General features: G+C 32.5%; 3 protein-coding genes across 8 annotated transcripts in view; 1 reads left to right on the top strand and 2 right to left on the bottom strand.

Moving 5' to 3' along the window:
- LOC131843684 (PDZ and LIM domain protein Zasp) overlaps positions 1 to 4,698 on the bottom strand; it is a 44,572-nt gene extending 39,874 nt beyond the window's left edge. The window contains exon 1 of one of the 4 annotated variants that reach the window (XM_059192372.1): positions 4,493 to 4,698. The gene's annotated coding sequence lies outside the window, so the exon portion shown is untranslated. The remainder of the gene's footprint in view (positions 1 to 4,492) is intronic. The other 3 variants (XM_059192373.1, XM_059192374.1, XM_059192375.1) reach the window with 3 other exon arrangements.
- A 59-nt stretch (positions 4,699 to 4,757) lies between these two features.
- Positions 4,758 to 20,751, top strand: LOC131843686 (iron-sulfur cluster assembly 1 homolog, mitochondrial). Of its 3 annotated transcripts, none has more exons than XM_059192378.1 (3): positions 4,758 to 4,902; positions 19,182 to 19,473; positions 19,741 to 20,751. In XM_059192378.1, exons 2-3 carry the CDS (start codon positions 19,182 to 19,184, stop codon positions 19,842 to 19,844), a joined length of 396 nt encoding a protein of 131 aa, XP_059048361.1. In that variant the 5' UTR covers positions 4,758 to 4,902; the 3' UTR covers positions 19,845 to 20,751. The 3 variants fall into 3 exon arrangements, with proteins under 3 accessions (XP_059048361.1, XP_059048362.1, XP_059048360.1); XM_059192379.1 differs by having other exon boundaries at positions 4,758 to 4,906; XM_059192377.1 differs by lacking the exon at positions 4,758 to 4,902 and adding an exon at positions 18,936 to 19,035.
- On the bottom strand, positions 5,019 to 18,647 carry LOC131843685 (translocation protein SEC63 homolog). The gene is made up of 12 exons (XM_059192376.1): positions 18,438 to 18,647; positions 17,855 to 18,186; positions 17,209 to 17,379; positions 16,437 to 16,643; positions 15,487 to 15,715; positions 14,800 to 15,093; positions 14,297 to 14,420; positions 13,780 to 14,030; positions 12,500 to 12,702; positions 7,499 to 7,664; positions 7,150 to 7,271; positions 5,019 to 5,146 (listed from the first exon to the last, which is right to left on the bottom strand). Exons 1-12 carry the CDS (start codon positions 18,559 to 18,561, stop codon positions 5,096 to 5,098), a joined length of 2,274 nt encoding a protein of 757 aa, XP_059048359.1. The 5' UTR covers positions 18,562 to 18,647; the 3' UTR covers positions 5,019 to 5,095.
- Positions 20,752 to 21,989: the final 1,238 nt, after the last annotated feature.

Raw genomic sequence — 21,989 nt, 5'->3', positions numbered from 1 at the left:
CGTTATTACATCTCTTCATGATAATTATTAAAACGATTACCTTATTACGGACTTATTGAAGTACTTATTTTATTAATGTACATTTTATACGATTTTGTTCGTCTTTAATCCTACAAACAAATAAATTATAGAACAAAAGTTTTACGTAATTAAATTTCAGAGACCCGCGCGTTTCAGGGGTAGTGGTAGGTACTATAGCTTTCTTGGCGATTTCTTAAAGACAAAGAGGAATAGAATGAAAGTAGGGTTCTTTTTGGTTCTATTTCTCTAATCTGTGGTTATATAGAGACACAGCACACTTAAGTAGAATCGTAGAAGATTCAAATCGCTCCCCACTTTTATAAAATAAAATAAATTACATTTACATTGTGATAGTAATATGCTGGTATATGTACTTACTTCACTCTTTGTTAATATGTGAAATTACTAAACTTACTTACTTTTATTATTTACCACATTCTGTTCGAAAGTGGTAAATAATAAAAAAAAATACTACCTGTGACTATTAAAAAACTGTAGGAGACACTATCTATATATTATATTCTACGTAATAATTAAGCAACGGATTCAAATACAGTTTTTAGCAACAGATAGTGATTCAAAAGGAAGGTTTATATGTGAAGGACTGGAAGAAAATAGTATCTATGATACAGGCTCGGAATAGGATAGATACTACTGGTAAATTCTCGGTATGATGCGTATTTAACAAAAACGTAATAATTTATAAGAAGAATAACTATCTGTAACTACGTAAATTGGTGTCAATAAATATTATTATTATTATGTATAATACACACGTGCAGAGTCGGAGCGGCTAGCTAGTTTATAATAAAATATTAACTGATCGCTGTCTGTATATGAAGGAGATTATTGCGGACCTTTATTTAACATAATAGAAACAAGAATTGCTAGAATTTTTGTCTGTTCGTCAGAGCGTTTGTTCGCGTCTGTCTCAGAAATGGCTTAATCTATTTGGGTGCGGTTTTCACTAATGTGTTATTATTAAGCTTCACCTAAAATTATTTTATTTCAATTCCTATCCGTTAAAAAACAAAAAGTTATATACTGTTACTTCGAATAAGATGGCGCCCGGTACTGAAGTCGCGGGATCAGCTGGCAGAACATATTTAAGCCGTTGTTCTAATAAATTGCAGTACGGTCATTGGTGACTCGCTACTTATTAGTCACTTATTTTGTTAGATAGGACATAAAGAAGACATATATGTATAAGCATGAACTGAGGTTATGTCCCCTATATATTGTACATGCTTGAATATATGTATATTGAACATAGGTATGTATCTAATTTCTTATACTTATTTTTCTTGCGGAAAAGATATACGAAAATTAAGAAACGACACAATTTAAAGTTGGATAAACGTTTAACGTTAAAATGGGCCACAAGAATGTTTATAGTTTGAACTGATGATTTCATCATACACATGGAACTTATCATTCAGGAAAAACTTGCAGCTGCTATTGGTTTTATGTTACCTACGAGTATACATTAAACGCCTAATGCAAGTTATATTTATGTCGTAAATTTATAGTAGTATCAGATCCCACCTTAATATTCAATAAGTATACCACTGATTTATTTAACCTACATACCTTCGTGCGTCTACAGAACACTAAAACAAATTATTTTAAAAGGAATTGATAAGCATTAAAAACGAATTATGCAAGTAGACATATATTTAGTGCATTTATGGAATTCTTTAATATGAACCATTTTATTTTATATATTTGTTCAACTAACTGCACCGATTCAGAGGTGGTTTGTATGTATTTAAGCTATTCAAAACTGAACAAATTAAGATAATTGTATACGAGTATGTGATCGTAACTGTGTTGATGGTCATACTATAGGTACCATTATAAATTATAGAGCGAAATAACTAGGTGGACATATTTTGTTACACTATGCACTGAGCAAGTACCAATACTACTATACGTTTTATTCTAGACTACTCATCTCAATAAACTTGACACTATTAAATTCCTTAATGAAGCAAGTGAGCACTGTAATTGACTTTTAAATACGCAATAGAAAGAACAAGGAAACGCATTATCAATTATTTATAGCTACTGCTGAAGGCAGATAGATACCTGTACCATCGATGTGTGTTGACGTTTACAATGTTTATGAAAACAAGGATTCACTGAAATTTGCATATTCTTTTTCCTTATTATACCTAATTATATACACGCAACTTCTATATATATCCTTATAAGTATGGTATACCTATCCTTTGTTAAACGATATATTTATTTTAACTTGAAATAATTTAGGTAATGTTGTTTTCCTGTATTTTCACGAATTAAGCAGTAAACAGAACTATGTGTTGTTACTTATGTTTTATGCAAAGAAAGTTCAATGCAAATCAATGTTTACTGAGCCTGAAATATAAAATTAAATCAGAGGACTTGTAAGTATGAACGTTTTAAAATTCCCTTCAGTTTGGGCCGTTGCACTCTTGGGGACTCGTCTAACCGGCCCGCTATCAGTCGCCTGTTCAATTCATCGCGCGCCCGCCCGGCCGCCTGCGCCCGTGGGCAAGACGCTGGATATCACCAATCGTAACTAGAGAATATATACATCCAATGTATCTACTTCTTTGCACCATAAAATTGGATAATTATAGCACTGTAGTCGGGTAGACCTACTTATTAAGAAAATTATTAAATGAATTCTTCAATAAGTTTCTGTACGACACATAAAAACTCTTTTGAATTTTTTATTTTCCGATGCGTAACATTTGTTTTATGAATAAATATATTATTTGAGATGTGAAAATACCACAGTGGCGTTTTTATATCTACGATTTATACATAGTTTCACTAGCTGACGTAGTAAAATTATCTAATCCTTTATGTATATCCCTGTAATTATAAAACCAAGCATTTTCACCAAGAAACAAAGTCAAAATCTGAATATAAATTTTGAACTTCTCATTCGAAATTGATCACTTGACAGCGTAGTTGGTAGCGTAAGGTATTAAAATATCCGTTACTTACATCTCCTGTACATACGTGTATTTATATACAACCTACTCGGAATACAATTAATATACATATAAGCATCCACAGTCAAAAATACTAAGATACAATTTTCTATTTACTTACTTAGCTAGAGTGTATCACAAATAATAAGTCGTTACTTATTTTACCTTTATATTAGAACCGGTTTAAAAGATGTAAACGTTTAATTAATAAATACCTAATACCTCACAAGAGTAGATGTGGTTCTTATACCAGCGACATTTCATATACCCATAGAATAAAAATATCTAATTGTAAGTAGTAACTAATTCACTGCGTACTATGATAAACTACTTTTTGCTGTGCGTTGGAATTTAGTGTTTTACTAAGAACTACAACTACAATAACAAAAATGAAATAAGTAGTTATTGTTAGCAGTTAAACAGAATTTGTCATGATGATTCAGTATCATGGACCTAACGTCTATAGGTTTGTAAGCCACATCGGCGTGTACAATATCCTGGTCTAAACAACCGACAAAAAAGCAGAATAATCTTCAAGGTTTAACGTGATCACGATTTTTATAAAGCGCGAGGGCCGAAATTTTTTCCTCGTAAATTTCTCCTGTGTAATTGCCAATTAGTACTGCGATTGTTGTTGCCAACAACATGAATTTTACAAAATACAAACTGATTCACTGGCCACGACAACCGGCCGACTATTGGCGCTTATGCAATTGACCAAGTTCCAAGACCAGGTTCAGTTTATGTCTAGATCAGAATGTGGTACCTCGCCTTCCAATTCATTCATTGAACACAAGTGAGCATTAGAATACTACCTACATATGCTAAAGCTAATGTTTACTTATTTTTAAACCGGGTCAACACTGATTAATAACAGTAATTGTAATGTTAGGTACCTACCTAAGTCTACATTATAGTAGCAAAATTTATATATCTGTGGAAACGTGGATTGCCTGTTTAACTAACCTATATTTTGTTTACTTTCTTATGTTGTCGGCCTTAACATATTTTACCGAGTAAAATGCTGTAATTTGTATTTAATGTTTTAGTCAACATTATTTTATACTTCAATTCTACAGACATATCAGTATCTGTCCACCCCACATTCGTATTGAATTAATTGCTTATAATACAATCGATGTAAATAGTTATTTATATTTATATATATATGCAACTCAATTTTTAAACCATAACAATATTTTTCTGAAAATAACTAGGCAATTGATAACAACTACCAACAAGCGACTGAAATAGATAAGGTCAAATATTTGTAATTAACATTGTACTTATTTATTTCTATATTATATTTAATACAAAGATTATAAAATTATTCATCTCAAATTTCTTAAACCTTAACTATCTATACATATTCCCAATTTAGCGCTCAACAGCGCTATCGATTCCAAGAACAGTTGTTTATTTTAAAACCGCGATGCGGTAACAGCATAAACAAAGTGGACTACCAGCGAATTATCAGATATACTTACGTCGATGGTCGGTAAACTGGAGGGTTCAGGTATTATTCTTCAATTGGCACTGTTAATCACTGGTTCAAAACACGGCGCGCGACCGTTTCTAAATTGGCGATCGCGCTCACAGGGTATTTTTAGAGCGGTAATACGACACCGGGCGCGGGCGTCGGTCGTTCGATCGTGGAACTGTTGCGAGCTGTGGCGCGCGAGTGCGACTCGATAGTTGATGGTCCGCCCGCGCCAGCGCCGCGCGGCCCCGCCGCCCGGACCTGCCCTCGCGGCCTCCCCACACCCACACCCATCCCCCTCGCCCTCGCCCTCCGGCCCGGCCGCAGGAGCCGCCGTAGCCTCCGGAGGACGATACCCTCATCAACCCATTGTTACCAGACATCTCGATTTCACGAGAGTTCTCTTCATATTCAAATGTAGGTATGCATTTCAAATTGACAACGCTGGAGAGAGTGAGGATATATTTTGAAATAAATATAATTTAGGGATGATTAAATAATAAACAAGAGTAGAATATAAAATTTTATATTCATTCGCTCTCATACAATACAACAACTTATGCCGCATATACCCCATAATAAACTCTATAAAAATAACTTAATTACTTTGCTAATCCTCTTCAGCTTCGTCGTCTGTCGTGAATTCACTCTCGTTGCCTCCCTGCACACAAAATAAATTATTCAAATTTCATATAAATAGAATAGTAAACAATGTGACGGCTAATCTGATTAAAAGTACCAACCAAATGTATATTGCCTTTTCTGAGAACTAGGGGGTCATGTCGTATACTATCAAAATTACCTGCTTCATAACGTAATAGGAAACTATTGTTTTTAATAAATTATTACAATTCCTAGAAGTATACCGTGTCAGGTTGCTCCACGCGGTTTACCCCTGGAAACCATCCTGATAATTTTCTGGTGAACATGTTATGATGGACTAAGTGACCTTACCTCATGTTCATCTTATCACTGGTGCCCTGCCAGCGAACCGCTAGCGCATTCGGGTTCACCATACAATCAAACATTTAAAAAAATGTTATTACAGAATGTTGATGTGTGGTATGTGAAAAATTATAAAAGTAGTGATTTCGCCAAATCTATTGTCTTTATTTTACAGCTGATTTATATGTTATATGTGTGTATATACCGCGTGGGGTTACTGCGTCCCAGATTTCAATTTAATCCGTTCAGAATTTAAAATTTCTATACTACGATAGATATAAATACATATAGGTATTATTGAATATAGAGAAACTAATGAAACGACTTAAACATGTTAAGGTATAGGTTGTATATTGTGAATTAAATAAAAGGGATCCTATGGCCCTAACAAGTAAAATACAGGTTTCAATACCAAGCCTGTTGATTTTTCCTCTTATCTAAATAGATAAAAGTAAAGAGGAGATTGATGCGTGTAATATAACAAATTGATGGGCGGTGCAACAATTTAGTCTAGATATACGCGAGTTTGTAAGTATAATGATTAAAACTACACATACACTGCAAATATTTTTTTCTTCATGATTATATGTCGAGAAACTCTTTTTTATTTATAATATTGGTTTCTGTCTGGCGTTGCCAACACACCATCAAATATTTATTCAACATATACTGTTTTACAACTTTACTACAGTCATTTAGTACTCACAGTATAGGCATTGCTTAGTTTGTTTCTGGATGACTCCATATATTAATGTCCGGGGTTATTATTATTGTAATAATTTTACTATAACTTGTAGAGTGGATTTTTGATGGGCATGGGCAAAATTGATGCGGTCTACTAATTTGTATTTTTTTAAAATAATAATAATCTTTAAAACATTCTCCACACGAAACAGTCATATCTAATCGGTGTGTTCAATAAAATCATCGTTTTATTGTTTTTATTCAAATTATAACATTCACTTTTTTCCAACGAATTGAATCCTATAAAGACTAAACAGTTATAAAATGTAAATTAATTACGGAATCGCTGATAAGTTTCTAGATGCTTTGATGCTTTTATATCATTATTTAATATTTCTGTTCATTTCAATATACGCTCAGAATCACGTATTGTATTCCGAAATATAAATTCCATCTTATGATTGCACTACACGTCATGAGACTGTATATCATTTAGTTCAGCTCATAATATGGATTTTATTTCATACATAAAAAAATATTTAGATAAATAGACTAAGACAGCTATCTATAGATATGATAAACTGCATTTTGTAGTACTGCAGTTGCATTCTATAATAATAAACAAAAATATTATTGTTTCCTTATCTAATTCTATCCTAAAACCCTCGCTGAACAATAACCGGAAAATCAAGTGCACCGAATCATAATGCTCTACTAGAATGGAGCATGTTCCTAATTTCTTTTATATAATTCATTTAATGTGTTGTGTAATTATTTACACGTTAGGTTTGCTAAAATTATCTAGTGTATATTTTGCTGTTGGAACTGTAGGCAAGAAGGCAGTAGGTCATCAACTATCAACTCATACAACTCTTCTTATACCCCATTCATAACTCATACAAACCGCTGATTTCAGATAATCGTGATTCCTTCCCTTAAACAGTACATAACGTGTGTGTATGTGGTCAATTTGGACATTGACCACTCCTCTTTTGCTGCATCTTTCTACCTTCTTCATTAATATATTTTACTGACCTGATCATTGTTGTCTGTATCAGAGTCGCTGAGGTCCCATTGTGGATGTTCAGCGGGCACTGCGGCCGCCTCCTTCACGTCTACCTTCATGTCTTGTTGTTGATCCATGCCGATATACGAATCTAGGTGACAAAATAGTTGTTTTATAAGCTAGGTGTTTTCCTGTACTGTATTCTATACTGTACTTGAGTATGTGCATCAGTTGCGTAGTATCCTTAGTATATGATCTGCTTAGATTAGGAATACATGGCGTTGCGTCGTTACATATGACACGCTAATGAAGTCGTGAGCAAAAACAAAATTTATTTTTTTATATATAAAAATAGAAAAGAATTGTGGAGTGAATTACCTGATCGCAAACAACAGGCGAGTGTGTAGAGACCGGGCCAGCGGGGCGCCGTGAACCGCAGTTGGAGTTCGTGGGTGTCAACCAACGCGGTCACGTGCGCCGGCGCCGTCAGCAGCGTGTGAGACTTGCGGTCGCAGATGTAACACCACCAGAACTCCTGCTTCTCCTATTAAACAGGCTAGATTTTAGTCCATCAAAATAATAATACATAGTATTAAGGATTTACCTCAATTTATAAATTCGTAAATTGAAAATTGATTACTTAAACCTAAACTCGTGTCAGTGTCTGTTATATGAAATTGCTTGGCCGAATTAAATGCAATATTTGGTGTATATTTAGTAGGTTTTTATTGAAAGTTTCGCTTTAAGTACACACTATTAATATAGTGAAATGGTTTTCAGTCAGCTCGTGACCACGGTTAGCGCAACCTAGTCGACATGTCGAGAGAGGTATGTAAATGTATTCTCATATACATTTACATACCTCTCTCGGGTTGTTATAGATACCCCTGATGATAAGGATGACCTACCTATCCATCTATTTTAAGGGGCAAAACAAAGTTTGCTGGGTCAGTTAGTATATATATTATGTAGTATATATATTGTACATTTCGACAAATCTACTAATTTGTATTGTTACTACGTCTAATTTGAATTGTTTTTTTAATAAAAGACATGTTATAAAAATTCATACGACATTGCTATTGGTACTATTATTTAGTTATTTCTTTCTAAATTCTTATTTACAAAATGCATATAGTAGTGGCTATTATATTAACAGTTGAATTAAATATTTAAATACGAGTAATTTTATGCAAGTCAAAGTTATTTTCAGAATGTTGTCACGATATTATTGGTACAGAAAATGTATATAATGTTACAGGAACAAAGTAATCAAAGAAAATTAAGAAAAATATGTGGTAAAGTATTTTAGAACCATCACCATGAGGTCGTCCATAAATTGTGTCACATGGAGAGAATCCAGTTGACAAAGTGTGAAATTGTTCCGGCAAGAACGGCTTCCTCTGTTCTTGTCAAAGTCACACGTAGGTTCAAAAACAACGAAATTGGTGTGACGTCTTTTATAGATGACCTTTAATACATTTATGTATTAAAGTAATGATATACATTACCTGTATAGCATTACTCATAAATGTATGAATACAAGTTAAGATCTCCTGTTTTCTTAATATCTGTTACTGTTTAAAATAAACATTTGCCATACTTGTTAACGTCACTTGGCTGGTAAATTTAATTGTATTAAAAGTAGTTTCAATGCTTCTCTTGATATATTTGTTCTAATGAAGTTGTTTCAATCATATATTTATCGTCTCTGTGGTTTTATTAAAACGTTATAAGCGGAAATAATTATTTATTTTAATAACAACAACTAAACTAAAACAGGATAATATTTTTAACGTATTTACCAATAAAAAAAATATATTCAAATAATAATCATTTAAGAGCAGTCATACCAACTTACTGTTATATAATTTAAATATGCTAGTTTCCATATTCTTATACTAATTTATATCCACACCTCTACATACCGAGCAACGGAATCTTCTTACGTCTTAATTGTCATCTTCCTAATGCGTTTATCAAACGATCCATACAAGAAATCCTAAACTGATATGCATCTCAAACAACTACTTTCTGGGAATAGTGACATATATCAAATAAGACAATCGAATCAGATGTTGCTATAAAACTAGCAAATCAATGATAATTAATAGTAACAATAACAACCGAGTCACGTGCATCGAATTACAAATTGGACAAGACACATCGTATTTCGAACGGGTTACACGATGGTCTTTGCATGGACATAATAAATTAACGATTTGTATTAAATTATATTAAAATATCTTTGATGTGATGATTGCAGACCATAGAAAACTAGCTTCTGCCTTGAATGTTGTCTGCGTAGCCATGATTAATCCCTATGTATAGGATATATCCTGTACATATATCTCTCTATATAATATTATTACGTGAATCATGGTCAGGCGCGTATTTCCACATCAATATTCTTAATCTACCATGAGTCACTATCACTAGCTATTATCTATACATATAATACATGTAAATAAAATTGGAGTGCCTGTTTTTAATATTGAAATAACCGTTTTTTACTACTTGCATATGAATATAAATACGGTACATACACCGGTTAATCTCTGAAATTACTGTACCGATTTCGACGGGACTTTTTTTGGCAGGTAGCTAATGTAATAAGTAGTAACTTCTATTTTAGAAGCTACTTTTATTTAAGAAAATTAATGTTAAATTCCACGCGGACGAAGTCACGTGTACAATGCTAGTATAATGTAATTTTATTGCTTCTAGAAAGAGGACATTAAAATCTTAATACTCATAATTATTTTGGTATATTTGGGTAATATTTTAAGTCATTAAGTAATGTAAAAGATATACCCCGACCGTTATCTTGCATGAGGTAGTAAAGAGGCATTGTCAATAATCGATGGTGGTGAACGCAACGCTATACTCCCAACATTTCGCTTGATATATTTGAATTCAACGTGGCAGGAAGAGAGCTTACCGCTGACTCTTGTTTCGACTAATTTATTTAGTTTTGTTATCGGTGTTTGCTTCACCGGAGAGTTAGTCAAAAATATTAATGGCCACACAAAGTATTCTTATGGTGTCGGCCAGGTTTAGAGTTACGACCTTTTGGGTATAATTCGGGGCAGTAAACCACTAGGCCACGACATGACGCTTTCAGGTAATGTAAAAAAAACATAAGTTCGTATATATCGTATATAATTCCCCATGCTACGAAACCCATTAACAAATTAGGACATCACGATTTAAATGCTGATGTTACGTAAACGATATAAATAAATGTTACATTAATTCGTATTTGTATCTTATCATCACAAGAAACAATACTGATTGGAATTTTGAAAAACAATATTATATTATACAAAAAAATATCGTATATACGTATTGTGATAAACAAATGCATAGAATTGGAAAAAAGCCGAGACTTAATTGATTTATATGATATTTTTTAATGTATTATAATTGTAATGGAATGGTGCACCCGTCTACGCTTACCGTTTACACTGACTGGGCATCAATGGACGATGATAAAATGAACATGACAAATTTACCACGAAAATAACACAATGGTTTACAGGGGCTATATTATATATATATATATATAGGGGAATAGTGGAGGTGAGCCTGTTGCTAGTAAAGGGGTGAATAGTCCACATGACTCACAATCCTCTTCGTCCCTGCATAATTAATTACGTAGAACTGGTCTAATAATGATGCTAATTGTCAAGAAAATTATAACAAATTGTCAAGAAAATTATAACAAACCCAATGAGAACCATATGACTCCTAATGTCTCAACTTAACCTAAGTTGAGTACATAGAATTCATGTGGTATGTGTCAATTTGGGAATTTGTGTTCCTAAATTTGGGAATCAGCTTCCCAATGGTTCAGGAGTCAGGGTCTGATAGATGCATTTGCATTCATTAGTTTAGATTACATAACAACAGTAATTTATAATATTCTGTAAGTCAAGTTCTGAAAATTAACTAAAAATATAATGTAAGGTTATTTATTTTCCTGTTCGAAAATCATTTATTCAATTATTATGTATTTAACTATAATGTTCGTTTTTGGTACGTAGGATACGTTTGTTTAATTAACAAACAATCCACTGCTGAAACCGGATGGTATAAAAATATAAAATGTTACGAGAACGATAATGTTGTGAGATGGGAGCAGATCTTCTGAAGTTTTCACAAAACGAATGTCTGTGAAATTTACCAGATCCGAATCTGTTACGTGATCGATGCGGGCAGTAGAATAATTTAAAAAAAATATCACTCGAAGGACTAATTTTCTGTGTTCCAACCCTCTTTAACCCCTCTTTACTGTTATTTTCGTAGTTTATCGCACATTAGAGATTGAAATATGAAAAATGAAATAATTAAATTAATAAAAATGAAATAATTACAAAAAATTTATCACCTGATGGACTTGATGGACAACCTTTATCTTTCATATTAGTTTCGCATTTTATGTTATATCACACATTAAAGACTGAAATATACAGCTGTTACCAAAGAAATAAACACGAATAAGCTTCTTCAAAAACTGAATCTAAATTTCATAAAGTAATAGAATTCAATTGATCATTGTAAAAAGTGACATCCAGACAGACAACAAAGCCATGCCATAACCTTTACAAATACGGAATATTCCAAGTACCTACTTCCATCCTTGATATATTTGAACCTTATAAACAAAAATGGTATTGAACCGTTTTCCTTATTGACTCGTGTTAATTGTTTAGTGCTGAGCTCAAGGGCTAATAAACATATACATATAATTGAACAACTATATAAATTGACTTGTGTACAATCAGAAGAATATATTAATGCTTACGAAAGTTAAGAAGTCATCATTGTTAATAGGGACCATCCATAAATTATGTCGTACCAATTTCAATAATTTATAGTAGTTCAAGTTTCTTCAGTAGTAACAACCAAACGTGGAATCCATTCCACTCTAGTTTATGAGTTAGATATGTTTATTTTAATATGTTTGTTTTAATTTTAAGTACAGCTTTATACATTGTTAGATATCGATTAAATTCTGTATTAAGTCATGGTGAATTTTTAAATTAATATCTTCATTAAATTGCCGACCTGTGTGGTTTTAGAGAAATATCCTCCAGACCACACTCAGATTGTAAAAACCAACTCGCTTAAATTTTAGAGACTACAGCATGGGGTTTTTATAAAACGGTATATTAAAGTTTTATATGGGTCGGTAACACGCGCTTCTCACCCCGGCTATTTCAGACATCCATAAACTACAATAATTCGTCATAGTATTCCCGTTTGCCATCATTGTGGTATAAAACAAAATGGTTGCATAACACTACATGAAATTAATGTCATTAAAAATTACGAAGAGTGTATGAAATGTAAAATAAGATTATCTCTAATTGTTACCTGTGGGAAGTATGGACAATGGACTGGATGGGAACTCTTGGAACGTCCCTCAAGCCGCTCGCGTTTTTGCAGTCGCTTTTGGAACTTGTCCCATTGGTCGTCATCATCTTCCGCGGCGGACGACTTCTCACGGGACTCATCTTCGGACGCGGAACTATGTGATCCGGATTCACCGTCTGAACTACCGACGTCCGATTCTTCGCCTGTGAACAAAATATATAATTTAGTATAGTGAAACTACTTACTACACTTACATGTCCAAATATTTGTTAGGAATTATTAAATCACGAAGTGATTTTAAATATCGTACTTAAAATAGATTATAAAAAATTAGGAGTAATTGACGTAAAGAAAAAGTAATTTGTCTCTATATAATTTTAAAGAATAGATAAGATATCAACATTCTACACAATAGGTATAATGAAAAATATGGAATAAAATTATTGTTTATGAGAAACAACCGAAAAATATTCGTTGTTCCAACACCACACATGATATATTCACCATCTAAAATAAGTAATACATATAAAATGTAAATTACTGATCGTGATTGTTCAGCTGGTAGTGTATTTTGGAAGAAACAACAAAACAGAAATTCTGATGTATCAGTGATGCGTAAGGTAATCAATACAATCTCTGATCTCTCCACAGTCAGTGCCATGCCTATGACAAGAGTACGATGAAATCTATCAACATCATCATATTATTATTTAGTAAATTTAACTATTCATAAAATAACAATTAAACTCCTTTATCACAACACTATAATTGTTTGTGAAATTGTTTCTTTTTTTTTCGAATTACTCTGTTGACTGCATCGTGACCGAACGAAATTATGGGCCGATTGAAGACCAACACCTGTCTGACGGATGCGACTTCAGTCTGAGGGCACCATTAGATTTTCGAACCTTGGTTTAGCTATCGTAAGAAGAGCGACCGGGGGCGCCGGTGTGGAGCACCCGGGGACGCATTACGCCCGATGAGGTGATAATGTAGTTGAGGTTATAGTCTTCGTCGGCGAGTATAGTGTCGTAACGTATAATAGCGTAGTGGGGACGGAACGGGTCGACCCATAGGTAGGTTAGCTGCCGTTATTGGGTCGTAGGGATCAATAAGAAATCGAGCGGTGTTGTCCCGTAAGGATTATGAAACTGTGTCAACATTACACTACCTGTGAAATTTTTATTGGTATCTAGTAAATTTTGTCATTGTACGCCGACATTACGATGTGAAAGATTAATATGATAATTAGCACTAATTATATTGTCAACAAATAATACCTTCTTCTTCTCTCTTCTTTGGTTGTTTAGGTTTCTTGACGTCACTACTGGGCGGCGGTGGCGTTGAATTCACTGCTGCTGGTTTTGCCTGTTGTTTATTAGCCGCTGGTTTTTTACTTTTCTTGGGCGGTGCGTGTTTCTTTGTCTGTTTCATCCACACGGGCCGTTTGAATGTTTCTTTTTTATCAGTTTTATCGTTTTTGTCATTGTCCCCTTTTTCTCCATTCTCACCGGAAGCTTCTTCATCTTCTCTGACAAAAAAGTAAGCATTGAAAATGACAAAACGATTAATACTTATATTTTTCGCATTACCTCTGTTCATCATGACTACTCCATTTTGAATACAAATCATGTGTATATACACAATTTGTTAATTTGTCCAGATCACCTAATAATTGATAGGTACAGATTTATCGATAATTTAAAAATATGCGACATTTAGGAAACCAATTAAATGTTGTTGTCTTATTCAAAAATAAAAAATTGTAAGAATATGTATTAATATGCTTTTACTTACTTGATACCTTTTTCTTTTATTGTGGTGTCTCCAAAGAGTTCTTTCATATTGGTTCGACGTAGAAGTACAGTAACGGTCACAATCGCGCCGGCTGTCACCACAGTTGAATTTTCATCATCAATTACTACAATCAAATATAAAAACTGTCATACTAAAACATAATATTATATATATAAATGGTATTATTTATTCAAGATAATTGATTATATTAAATTACATAAATAAACAAGAAAAAAGCATGAGGCTCATCTTATGAATGATGGTATATAACTAGTCATAAACTACATTGCAGTATACATTTATTATGTAGCTCTTTAAACTCTACACATATTTTTATTCAAATGGGCTAAGATATTATACCTTAATACACAGAAATTCCACAACCTCGAAAAATTTGCTATAGGAGTTAATCAGACAAAGAATCTCTATAAAAATTTTTTCTGGTATAATGTTATAATATCATTAATGTAACAATTTGAATATTTATAATATTATAGGATTACCTTCTGTGTTTACTTGAAAATGAATATAAGGCATGTTGCCTAAAACTTTCATTAGGTCATCATATTGCTTATCATTAAGGAATCTCAGTACTTGTCTTCTGTCTTCACCAGGCAACTGAGCTAATTGGAGTAATGATTTGATGTGCTTCTTGCGATTTGTGAAGTGTTTCAAATGGTCTTCTGTGATATATGGTAACTGCAGCAAGGGAGACTTGTACTCCCATAGTCCTTGTACTGTCATTGGGGACAGTTTCATGCAATTTTCAATTGTTTCAATTGTTGGTAGTCGAGGTACTAAAATTTAACATTTATGTCAACATTTTAATAGTAATGTCACATTGTAATCAGCAATGATGAATATTAAATTGTTAATATATATACATCTATCATAACACAACAACAAAATAACACACTTATAAATTTAGTATGTTGTCAATATATATATCTACATATATATTTACTATATATGTAGATATAAGATGTATGTATATTTACTATATATGTAGATATAAGATGAAATTCATTCTACCCAAATGACAACATACTTGCTAAATTTATAAGTGTCAAATTTGGAACTTATTTTGTTGTGTGGAAATGTTGCATTGAAAACCCAGTAAGTTGTTTTATTTGTAAGGCAATTATTTTATAAAATAACAGAGTAAAATTAAAAAATAAATTGAAACCAACTTCTTCCGGCGTATGCGAGAGCTATAAGCTGATTGACGCAGTTGACCATCTCGACGATGAGGTCAGGGCAACGGGACACCACATATCGTCGGTCGCACTCCAGTGTATTGGGCGGCAACTTCATCCGGGACAAGTGAGCGTGGAGAAGAGCACGAGCCTTAATACTGTATGGTCTGCAGAGTGGCTGCTCTTTATTCTTCTCGCCTAGGTTTGGTAATTCGCGAAGTAACTGCAAAGTAATTCCTGAATGTATATCAGATGAAAATTTCGGCCGTTTAAAGAGAGGGTATATACACTGTATGTATAAAGTAAAACCACTATACATAGTCCAACTATAATTCCAATAAATATATAAGATTTTTTTATTATCTCTGAAAACAGTAAAAGTACCCTTATGTTGTAAATATATATACTTATAGTCTTTTTGTTTACTCATTACATATATGTATTTAGAAAATAACGATATAACCAGCATACTGGAACTAAATATTATTAGGTATGCTATATTTTTTTATTAATTCGCAGTAAATTTCAAATTTCCAGCATTTCTTAAAAAACATTGTGATTTACAGTCTGGTTTATCTATACTACTATTATCACACGCCAGGTGTGATAAAAAATAAATCACGCAACGTTACCACCTGCCAACCTTCAATGATCATCATCATCAACCATTTAACATCATCCAATAACTTTTAGCGAAAACCGTCAACTACCTGTAACTGCCGCCAACATGTGTCAACGTAATTAGTAGTTGTAGTAACATCTATAATTAGAAAAGTCCCACTTATTTGTATAATTTGTTACTGTCTTTTACTCTGTGCCATTGTCAAGTACAATGACATGTGTCCAGAACAACAACAACTGGTTCTAGGACTATATTATTATTCTAAAACTTTCCTCACTTAGACTAGTGGTAAGTAATATATTATAAATATAATGAGCATTACCATTGGAACTTCTTCATTATCAGTTATTCTCTCAATAACCTCAGAATTATGTTTGCGATCAAACTCACAAGATGCAGCAAGTATCATGAGAGCTCTCTTCAGTGGCATAGATGGTGTTTTGTGACAAAAATAAAAATACATCTGGGTTGTATCTAGTAAAACTTGCTCGCCTGAAAACCGAATAGATCTATACCACCATGTGCCAACCTGCAAAATAATATAGATTTTTACATAATAATACATACTAACAGTAATATAGCTGGCAAGTAATTGTCTATATACATATAAAGTCTCTATTAAAATAGCAATTAAGTTATTGTAAAAGCGTGCTATCCCTTACAATGTTATTTGATTGATAATACCTTTAATTTCAGTAGTAAATATACACTATTTGATATTTACTTAAAAAAAATTATCTGTTTTATTTGATTCATTATTGTACCTACTACTAAGCATAATTTTTATATTTGTAATGATAAGAGACAGAAGATTTTTTTTAGAGTTTTATAGACTCTAGGGTGAAATGTATAATGAGGGAGTGAGGATACAAAGTCGAGTCAAGCCATATAAATACTAAATAATATCTGTGGATATTATTTGTATTCAAATACCATATATTCACGAATACGAGATAATTAGTATTAAATAGTATAAAGAAATATATATGTTACTTGTTACAGTACAGGACACTATATGACATTAATGAATTTTATTTAAAAAGATTGAATGACAACATAACAATTTTCAATAGTAAAAGGTTTTTTAAACTTACAGCTGTTGGTAAGGCCACCATAAACACTAGAGCATATAGACCAAGCACCCAAACACTATTTTCTTTCTCAACTATCCAACTAGGCAAGGCTATACCAAAGCTCATAGCACCTGGACCATCAGGATTTCCATACTTTTCAAAATTACGCCTTGCCTCATCATCTGTTAAAGCCTGGAAGTAAAGTTAATAATTCTACTATAAAACATTGGCTATATACTATACCTTTTGACTGTGTTTTTAGATAAAATACAGTGTTTGATTTATAAATATTTTTTTATAATTTCTGTGTTTAGTCATGAAATGGTAACAAATAGAGACATAGATGCATGTTTACATTTGTGTGATTAGTAAGTATAGCTATGTATTAGTATATATATAATAGTATAATACTGTATATAGCACAGTTTAATAATTACAATATATCTATGTAAAAGCTATCAATGATATATTAACTGACATTTTGTTGACCAAATAGCATGAAGCTTATCACATTATAGTAACAATATTAGTGTAAAATTATAATTATAATCTTATATTTAAATTTTAAATGTGGATGTACATCCCTTCCCTTCCTATGATATTGTAATTTGAAAAGAAAAATATTTTGAATGAATAAATAATTAGAATTGTGAAACATATTTTGTACCTGATAAGCTTTAGTTAATTTCATAAAGGCTTTTTCATCACCAGTTTCCTTATCGGGATGAAGTATTAATGACTGTTTGCGGTATGATTTTTTAATTTCTGCTTGTGTTGCGCCTGGAGGTAACCCCAATATTTCATATGGATCAAAGTTAGACATCTCGTAATCAAACTGAGATACTTTGTAAGCTAAAAATCCAAGTAGCACCCATCCTAACACGATAGCTATCTTTATAAAGAAATTTTTTACACCCTTATAGGGTTGTGATTGTTCTATAATTTGCTGTTTCTTTACACAGTTTGGACACTGGCATAATTCCGCTTTTTTCGCTGGATCTAAAAAACCAAATTAATATTATTATCACGTACCTAGAGTGTATGACAAATTAGGAAAGTGGAATGCTAAGTAATGACGCTCTGTGATTCGTCAATATGTATCTAAATACGATACGCTAAAAGGGAGCGGTTAAGTAAAAAAATATTTTTTTCTATAGTATACTACATTTTTGCACAAGATATTTAATACAGAAATATAAACACTAACATGATACATTCAACTTTCTGTAGGAAAACGAGACAAAATTTACCTTCTTTCCTTTTCCTTGGCCAATAATAAAAAGTAGTGGGCACCAATATTAGGGCCAGAAATGATAAAACAAAATAAAAGAAAGTAGATCCACTTTCATCATATTCAAATTTTTGGCCGCCCATTTTTAATTTTTAATAAAGAAAATCATTACACGACGCAAGTAGTCAGGCACTATAGAAGACGTGTCATTTTTGAAAATATAGCGTTTAGATATTGCATGTCTAGCAGCAAGCACGCACGTTATGTCTTTTACGCCTTAGATAGAGAATAAAGTATTGATTTTTATGAATTTGCTGTTAATATGAAATTAAAAGTGTATTTATACGTATAGTTATATATAATTATAAGTTTCTGAAAATGTTTGCCTTTTACAAAAAAAAATATTAAATTAATATAAATCGTAGCGTATAAACGCAAATGACAGATCTCTGGCCAAAACACACATGTTTTTGACAGTTTGACATTGACTTCAGGGATTATATATGAATGTAAAAATCTGAAGTTCGATGTCTAAATTGTCAAAGTGAAAATTTCTAAATATTTCCTTTTCTTGTTATGAAATCTACGAATATATTTAAAATATAATAATCTTTTAGGTAATAAATCTAAACTCATGATTAGGAAATAAAAATATATTTCTCTAATAATAATAACTTAAAGAAATTACATCAACAGTTTGTGAACTTGAGTCGTAATTACCACAACATTGTTTTACGTAGGTTTCTTTTATATTTAATTGCAGATGGCAACGAAAACCATCGCAAGTGCAACAGTGAGGGCTGTAAAAAAGCGAGTCCTCCCTATGAGGGCTGCCCTAGTCCTCACGCCTTCAGCCGTAAATAAAGTAAAAGAGATCATGTCGAAGGAAGAAGCTAAAGGCTATGTTGGATTAAAAGTAGGTGTACGACAAAGGGGGTGTAACGGCTTATCTTATACATTAGATTATGCAAAAACTAAAGACAAGTTAGATGAGGAGGTGAAACAAGATGGCATTACTATTATAATAGACAAGAAAGCTCAGCTAACACTATTAGGTAAGTAGTTACGAGTAATTATTATAAGATTTATAAGGCTATTATTTCTTGTAAAGTTAACTCACTAACTGATAGAGTGGAGGCTATTGGTAGTAAAAGAGGCTACTAGTTCAGCATCATTGTTACCCCACAATATCTATCCCAATTTTCCAATTCTCCACTGGTGTTTGCCCAACAGTTTGTAGCACAGCAAAGTGCTGACTGGTGCATCATTATTATATATTCATCACATAAGAAACTGTTTTTATTGAATTTTATTTGTTACAGGCACTGAAATGGATTTTGTTCAGGACAAACTATCTGCAGAATTTGTATTCAATAATCCAAATATAAAAGGAACATGTGGTTGTGGAGAATCATTTAGTATATAAAAATTGAAAAAGTTGATCTTTAAAAAATATTTTTCTCCATGCTAAGACATGGCACAGGTAGTCGAGTCAAGAGAATCTTAAATTACTTTTCATATAAAATTTATACACTATTATGTCACCTCATATATATTTTAACAGAAAGAAGCAATATATAGCACAATATAATTAGTATAAATGTGATACCAATTTAAATTTTCTAATGTTAAAATCTATATATATTAAAATCTAAATTATGTACACTTTAGATTACATGCAATGCTAAACTTTATTTTTCTTGGTGACAAAACATGTATTATAATAATGTCAAAAAAGAAAGTTCAAAATGTTAGATTTTATTAGAATAAAAATAATATTGTTTTTGTCTGTGTTGCTGTATATAGAGTTGTGTTAATCTCTGTAATTATAGAGTATTTTTGTATAGAATGTTAAATAATTAATTAGTATTGTGTGCTTAATTATATTTGAAAATGTAGTTGTTTATTATTTACTAATTTATTGTACATTTTTGTACTAAAAGCAGGTGACTTAAGGCTTTACATGAAAACTATGGCTCATACTTAATGTGTTAATTTGTATATAAAGTTTGTTTTGTTCACCACTTGAATTTATAAAAATAATGATAATTAGTGCAGACCTACCTATTCATATCAGACAGACATTATGGACATCATGATATGGGAAAGGTAGTTATTATAAAAAGTAATAATAAATTCTACTTCTAATTACTCTTTGTGGAAACATATTATTTTTATACTATACTAGCTAGTCGCCCCGGCTTCGCACGGTTCGTTGCTACTTTGTTTTATAGTATGTAATAATAATGATAGTACTTGAAAATGTTGCTTCCTTTAGTCTAAAATATCAAATACAGGACCTAATTTTATTAGAAACATAATTCCCTGCCCTAAAGATTTTTTTTTTTTTTTTTTTAAAGGATGATAATGGAGTGGTGCACCCACCTGCGCTAACGGTTTACGCTGGCGGGGCACCAGTGGAGGATGATAGGATGTCATGAAGTCAGATCAGTTAGCCCAACGAGACAAATTCACAGGGAATGTATCCCGATGGTTTCCAGGGGGAACCGCGTGGAGGTTGATCTGATATGGTACATTGCTAGCAATGGGATTATTAGTCCACATTACTAACAATTCCCTTCCCCCTGCCCTAAAGATTAGAACGAGTGCTATTGACTACCAACTCGAGTTTTTTTTTAATCCCGTTTAAATTAGATGGGGGATTGATCGGAGGGGCCGGGATTCGATTGTTGGGTTCGTACGTTAGTAGGTACTCCCGCCATTGCATCAAGCGAATAAAACCGACAATGACACGAAGTTTTCCGATTATATTTATTTTATTATTTTCGTTCGTCACAAATGTCTCAATATTGGTTTGAGATTATGTTATCATTAAATTAACGGCTGTTATATGTAATTATTTGTTGTCATATGTTTGTTATATTTAAGTACCTAGTATATTATTATTGCCGGGGCCTAAGAAGAAATCCCTTGTTTGCAACATTTACGAATCGCCAGTGAGTGGACGCGGAAAATGTAAAAAAATCACAAAAAAGTACTCGAATAGGTGTTGATCTGTAGCCACGTATGCGGTCTATAAGTCCTACGGGTTTGGAGTGCATTTCCATTCGCCCCGAACTATTTCGGTGAAGCTGTCAAGGCCAGCTACATCCAACAACATTAGAATACTCATGGAGTCAAGATTAGACAATAAGTAGCAAAATTAAAGGGAAACAGTACTGTTTAGTTCAACCGTTTATACCTCTTAAACCGTGGTTTTTCAAATTACATCTTGATAAAAGATCAACTAGTGTTTTGATTCGTATGCGAATTGGTCATGTTTGCAGCCCTGAACATTTAACAAAACTACGTATAAAAGACAATAATATCTGTGAATGTGAAGATGTGGGTGATCTAAATCATTGTGTTTTCCTGCTCCTCTTGCTATCGTTCTTCATTTATAGAGACACTCATCTCATTAGAAATTCCTTTTCCTTCATCCATTGTATGCTTATTAGCTCAACCTAGTCCTATAATTTATAAATCTCTTGCGTATTTTATTTCCCATAATAACATTAAACTTTAAAACCCATGATCACTAATACCAAGTATATTCAAAATTTGACCCGTT

This window comes from Achroia grisella, unplaced genomic scaffold, assembly GCF_030625045.1.
Source record: "Achroia grisella isolate CSIRO2021 unplaced genomic scaffold, CSIRO_AGI_Agris_v1 utg327, whole genome shotgun sequence".
Lineage (NCBI taxonomy): Eukaryota > Metazoa > Arthropoda > Insecta > Lepidoptera > Pyralidae > Achroia > Achroia grisella.
Note: the sequence above shows the minus strand (reverse complement) of the source record. Positions and strands in the feature narration are given on the sequence as shown.